This window comes from Poromitra crassiceps (assembly GCF_964638095.1).
Source record: "Poromitra crassiceps genome assembly, chromosome: 16".
In the NCBI taxonomy this organism is placed as follows: Eukaryota; Metazoa; Chordata; class Actinopteri; order Beryciformes; family Melamphaidae; genus Poromitra; species Poromitra crassiceps.
In genome coordinates, this window is record NC_139645.1 from 25,957,896 (window position 1) to 25,965,120 (window position 7,225).

Below are 7,225 nucleotides of genomic sequence, written 5' to 3' on the forward strand. Positions count from 1 at the left end.
CCTCAGAGTGCAGGCATCCACATTTATTGTGCAGAAAAAAATATGAAAACAATATTTTATGGTTTGGCATAATAACACACTGATCTCCCCTATATTGTTCATTCATCTCATGTGATTTTGCTCAAATGTTGACTATAGAGCTATTAGTCGATTGATCGATTAGTCGATCATCAGAAAATTAATCGCCACGACTATTTTTTTGATCGATTCATCGCTTAGAGTTTAGACTCATTTTTAAGAAGAAAATAACACTATTATCTTCTTAATCTTATTAGCTTCTTAAATGCATGTGAATATTTTCTGCCTTGTTTAAAGTGATTCTCTTTGGGTTGTGGACTGTTGGTCAGGACAAAAGAAGAGGTTTGAGGATGTCATATTGGGCTTTAAAAAGTGATCGACATGTTTCACCGTTTTGTGACAATTCATAGACCATCAACTTAATCGATTAGTCGGAAAAAAAACCAAACGACAGATTAATCGATTCGTGAAAACAATCGTGAGCTGCAGCCCATATTTGACGACTTTCTCATCTTCCCTCTACCCCACCTCCTGACAGCTCCTCGCCAAGCCCCAAAACACCTCTAACAAACTGTGATTGCTCCCCCCTTCCCTCCTCCCTCCCCCCCAGGTCTCCCCCTCGGAATAACGCCAAATGGATGCCGCGCCGAGCTCCTCGCCCCCCTCCCCCTCGCCAGCCGCTATGGAGGCGCGCCAAGCCGTGCCGGTGACCTTTATCGCAGCGTGAACGCCAGCTCCGCCGCTCAAAGAGGACACGAGTAACCTTTTCTCCTTATCTAAGGAGGAGCTGTTGATCCGAAGAGAGGGAGAGACAAGACAGAGGAGAGAGAGAGAGAAGAGGAGTGGGCTACAACAAACAAACTACCAAAACAAACAGAGAATAGGACAGGATGCCAAAGCGGTCTGAGGAGATGCTGGTGGATCTGTGGACCTCCTTGCTGCTGCTGTGGATTACTTGCCTCCCCGACACCTCCATGACTCCCGTGGTCGTCGGGCCGGCCGCGGGCGCGCAGAGCGGCGGCGCCGGGGGTCTCGGCGAAGGACAGAGATTGCTGAGCAGAGCCAAGAGAGGATGGGTCTGGAACCAAATGTTTGTGCTGGAAGAATTCTCTGGACCCGACCCAATCCTGGTTGGCAGGGTGAGTGCTGCTGTGTGATTGTCAGCTTTATTATTGAGCTCGCTTATCGTGTGGAAACATTAATTTCGGGCCCATTTGAATGCTCCATTTTTGTTATTTATATTTATATTTATATATTTCTTCCGCTTTCCCAAATGGGCTTTCGGGTTCGTCAAGGGAGAGATACGGAGGAGAGAGAGAGAGAGATGGGGTGGGGGTGGGGGGTCATGATCTTCATTATCAATGTTTTTGGAAATTAATTAGAATTAAACTTGCACCAACTATAGGCTAATGGTGGCATTTTTGTTTTAGTTGTTTATTTATTTATTTATTTATTTATTTATTTATTTATTTATTTATTCCCTCGACATCTGAAATACAGTGTAACAAGCCAATCCAGACGAGAGAGGGGGGAAAAAACAGCGTTGTGTTACTTCTCAGTTGCATGGGAGTCAGTGTCTGTGTATTTCCCTCTGTTTCAGTGACTCTCAGCCTTTTTTCCACATAATTAGCCACAGAGGTTACAGACACAGACGTTACAGCCACAGATGTTACAGCCACAGACGTTACAGCCACAGATGTTACAGCCACACACGTTACAGCCACACACGTTACAGCCACATACGTTACAGCCACACACGTTACAGCCACACACGTTACAGCCACAGACGTTACAACCACAGATGTTACAGCCACAGACGTTACAGCCACATACGTTACAGCCACAGATGTTACAGCCACACACGTTACAGCCACACACGTTACAGCCACATACGTTACAGCCACACACGTTACAGCCACACACGTTACAGCCACACACGTTACAACCACAGATGTTACAGCCACAGATGTTACAGCCACAGACGTTACAGCCACAGATGTTACAGCCACAGATGTTACAGCCACAGACGTTACAGCCACACACGTTACAGCCACAGACGTTACAGCCACAGACGTTACAGCCACAGATGTTACAGCCACAGACGTTACAGCCACAGATGTTACAGCCACACACGTTACAACCACAGATGTTACAGCCACAGATGTTACAGCCACAGACGTTACAGCCACAGATGTTACAGCCACAGACGTTACAGCCACAGATGTTACAGCCACATACGTTACAGCCACAGATGTTACAGCCACAGACGTTACAGCCACAGATGTTACAGCCACATACGTTACAGCCACAGACGTTACAGCCACAGACGTTACAGCCACAGACGTTACAGCCACAGATGTTACAGCCACAGATGTTACAGCCACACACGTTACAACCACACACGTTACAGCCACACACGTTACAACCACACACGTTACAGCCACACACGTTACAGCCACACACGTTACAGCCACACACGTTACAGCCACAGACGTTACAGCCACACACGTTACAGCCACAGACGTTACAGCCACACACGTTACAGCCACACACGTTACAGCCACATACGTTACAGCCACACACGTTACAGCCACAGACGTTACAGCCACAGACGTTACAGCCACAGACGTTACAGCCACATACGTTACAGCCACACACGTTACAGCCACAGACGTTACAGCCACACACGTTACAGCCACAGACGTTACAGCCACAGACGTTACAGCCACACACGTTACAGCCACAGACGTTACAGCCACAGATGTTACAGCCACAGACGTTACAGCCACAGACGTTACAGCCACAGACGTTACAGCCACACACGTTACAGCCACAGACGTTACAGCCACAGACGTTACAGCCACACACATTACAGCCACACACATTACAGCCACAGACGTTACAGCCACACACGTTACAGCCACACACATTACAGCCACAGACGTTACAGCCACAGACGTTACAGCCACAGACGTTACAGCTACACACGTTACAGCCACACACATTACAGCCACAGACGTTACAGCCACAGACGTTACAGCCACACACGTTACAACCACAGACGTTACAGCCACACACGTTACAGCCACACACGTTACAGCCACACACGTTACAGCCACACACGTTACAGCCACAGACGTTACAGCCACAGACGTTACAGCCACACACGTTACAGCCACACACGTTACAGCCACAGACGTTACAGCCACACACGTTACAGCCACAGATGTTACAGCCACACACGTTACAGCCACACACGTTACAGCCACACACGTTACAGCCACAGACGTTACAGCCACAGACGTTACAGCCACAGACGTTACAGCCACAGACGTTACAGCCACAGACGTTACAGCCACAGACGTTACAGCCACACACGTTACAGCCACAGACGTTACAGCCACAGACGTTACAGCCACAGATGTTACAGCCACACACGTTACAACCACAGACGTTACAGCCACAGACGTTACAGCCACAGACGTTACAGCCACAGACGTTACAGCCACAGACGTTACAGCCACAGACGTTACAGCCACAGACGTTACAGCCACAGACGTTACAGCCACAGATGTTACAGCCACACACGTTACAACCACAGACGTTACAGCCACAGACGTTACAGCCACAGACGTTACAGCCACAGACGTTACAGCCACACACGTTACAGCCACACACGTTACAGCCACAGACGTTACAGCCACACACGTTACAGCCACAGACGTTACAGCCACAGACGTTACAGCTACACACGTTACAGCCACAGACGTTACAGCCACACACGTTACAGCTACACACGTTACAGCCACACACGTTACAGCCACACACGTTACAGCCACAGGCGTTACAGCCACAGACGTTACAGCCACATACGTTACAGCCACACACGTTACAGCCACACACGTTACAGCCACAGACGTTACAGCCACACACGTTACAGCCACACACGTTACAGCCACAGACGTTACAGGCACACACATTACAGCCACAGACGTTACAGCCACACACGTTACAGCCACAGACGTTACAGGCACACACATTACAGCCACAGACGTTACAGGCACACACATTACAGCCACAGACGTTACAGCCACAGACGTTACAGCCACAGACGTTACAGGCACACACATTACAGCCACAGACGTTACAGGCACACACATTACAGCCACAGACGTTACAGGCACACACATTACAGCCACAGACGTTACAGGCACACACATTACAGCCACAGACGTTACAGCCACAGACGTTACAGCCACAGACGTTACAGCCACAGACGTTACAGCCACACACGTTACAGCCACAGATGTTACAGCCACAGACGTTACAGCCACAGATGTTACAGCCACAGATGTTACAGCCACAGATGTTACAGCCACAGACGTTACAGCCACAGACGTTACAGCCACAGATGTTACAGCCACAGATGTTACAGCCACAGACGTTACAGCCACAGATGTTACAGCCACAGACGTTACAGCCACAGACGTTACAGCCACAGACGTTACAGCCACAGACGTTACAGCCACAGACGTTACAGCCACAGACGTTACAGCCACAGACGTTACAGCCACACACGTTACAGCTACAGACGTTACAGCCACACACGTTACAGTCACAGACGTTACAGCCACACACGTTACAGCCACAGACGTTACAGCCACAGATGTTACAGCCACAGACGTTACAGCCACAGACGTTACAGCCACAGACGTTACAGCCACAGACGTTACAGCCACAGACGTTACAGCCACAGACGTTACAGCCACAGATGTTACAGCCACACACGTTACAGCCACAGACGTTACAGCCACAGACGTTACAGCCACAGACGTTACAGCCACACACGTTACAGCCACAGAGATTGTATCTCTCTGACCCAAATCTCAGAATGTTTATTGTTAGATATGCGATTTTTATCCCGAATTCCACGGCTCCTTATTGTCGGCGGAGAGCTAACAGTGAAACTACGATCAAAACAGTCGTGCTTCTGCCTTCTCTAATTGGGTTCACTTCTTGTCAATGAAATCATGCTGGAGTTTAACAATTGGGCCATTGTCTGGGGACCCCGTGGAACCCCCTCAAGGACCCCTGGGTGGTCCGCGGACCCCACGTTGAACCACTGCTCACTTATACTGTACACCCATTGCTTCCAGTAAAGACATAAGGAGCGATTTGCTTCCAAAATATTTTGGATTTAGAGTTCTCCCCGCCTCCCTTATTTTATTTTTAGGCTCTTTGTGTGTGTTTTATTGATTATTATTTTTCATGCAGGCCAGGTGTATTATGAACACACCTGCGGGATAAGCCGTGGACTGAGGGGCCACCTGCTCCCCTGGCCCCGGCCTGGGGGGGAGTGGGAGAGAGAGAGAGAGAGAGAGAGAGAGAGGGAGAGAGAGGGGGGGAGAGAGGGAGAGAGAGAGAGAGAGAGAGAGAGAGAGAGAGAGAGAGAGAGAGAGAGAGAGAGAGAGAGGCTGGGCGTGCGGGCCCTGGCCAGAGCAGCTTGTTCACAGCTCGTTGCTGGGACTCACCTGGGGAGAGTCAGCCTGGCATGCAACTACCCCCCCCCCCCCCCCAGCCCCCCCCCCCCCCCCCCCCCAACCACACCTCCCTCCCACCGACCAGCAGCCCTCTGGCACGGGCGCAGGGCGGGACACAGGCCACCCAGTATAATATTTGATATCGACTGTAATCGCTTTGGCAAACATATCGCCCAGCTATTATTTAATAATGTCTGATAATGCCTTTTCTTCAGGGTTCTCCCGCGGATCCTTGGAGGTTTGTGAATTTGAGGTGGGGGGGAATCAAGGCCTTGAAAATGTGTGAAAATAGACACAATTAGACACGGGTCATTGAACGTGCTTTAATTGATATATTTTGTGCCAAGGATAGATTGATTTGAATGTTTTTTTTTTTGACTTAACGTGTATTATAACACAGCACAGTTGAGGAGTGTTCACACAGTCAAGCCTCTCTCTTTTCCTGTGATTGTTGGGTCCTTGAATTTGAGGGAATTGGGCCTGGAAAGTCTTGGAAAAGTCCTTGGATTTGATGGTGTGGGAAGCCTGTTTCTTGTTTATGATCATATCATCATCATTATGATATCCACCATTTTTATGTTGCGATGACGTATTTTGTGGGCGGAGCCCAACTGGTTCCATGAAGTGACAGCTAGCGGTTCAGCTGTCATAGAAATATGGAAGATTTGGACGCCACCTCCACGTATTCTAAAGCTTTGCCAGAAACAGACAGGTTACCTTACACAAATAAGATAACTCTTTCAATGGGGTGAGGATTCCTGAGCCGTACTCACTGTCAGGATGGGTCTAGGATCCAATACATCGCCAAAGTTGCAGTGCCGCACACATCGTCATATTCCTAGTGGGAATATCCAGCGTCTATACGACACAATACATATTTTCTCCTGTATTTCGAGGAGCTCTCATTTCAGCTTCAGTTCCTCAGAGTTATGGATACCACGATGCATGCATAACTAACCCTGTGACGTCCACTCCAAATGCGTCTATAGTAGCATTTCTGAGCATACGCCAACAAGGAAGTAAAAACACTTTTTTGTTGCGCTCGGGCTCGACGCCCTCATTCAACTTCCCTTTCCTGTGCCCCCCCCCTCCCTCGCTCCTGCCCCCCATCCTCCTACCCCCCCCCCCCCTCCCTCCTCCCTCCCCCTCCCTCCTGCCCACCTCCCTCCTCCCCCCTCCCTCCTCCCCCCCCCTCCCTCCTCCCCCCCCCTCCCTCCCTCTTGTCATAAGGCGCCGTCAATTAAACACCCTGCCACCTTGTGGGATTCACACCTGTGTTTTCTAAATACCATACAAACACACACACACACACACACACACACACGCACGCACACACACACACACACACACACACACACGCACACACACACACACACACACACACACACACGCACACACCTGTGTTTTCTAAATACCACAACGACCACAAAAATGTTAAGTGAGGCATTAATATTTCAGGCGAGTCAATTAGCCAGCCTCTGGCATGGATCTGACGACGGCGCGCTCGTCAGAACGCTGAAACACACACACACACACACACAGACATACAACACACGCTCACACACACACGCAACACACACACACACACACACACACACACACACACACACACACACACACACACACACACACACGCTGTGTGTCTATAGAGCGGTGGGGATCAGAGG

The 7,225-nt window shown here is 49.6% G+C and overlaps 1 protein-coding gene across 1 annotated transcript in view; it reads left to right on the plus strand.

The window, feature by feature from the left end:
• Positions 1 to 908: 908 nt before the first annotated feature.
• cdh8 (cadherin 8) overlaps positions 909 to 7,225 on the plus strand; it is a gene marked incomplete at both ends in the record, with an annotated part of 166,457 nt that continues 160,140 nt past the window's right edge. Inside the window, one exon of the mRNA XM_083652610.1 lies at positions 909 to 1,157. Within this exon, the coding sequence (XP_083508736.1) occupies positions 909 to 1,157 (249 nt within the window). The remainder of the gene's footprint in view (positions 1,158 to 7,225) is intronic.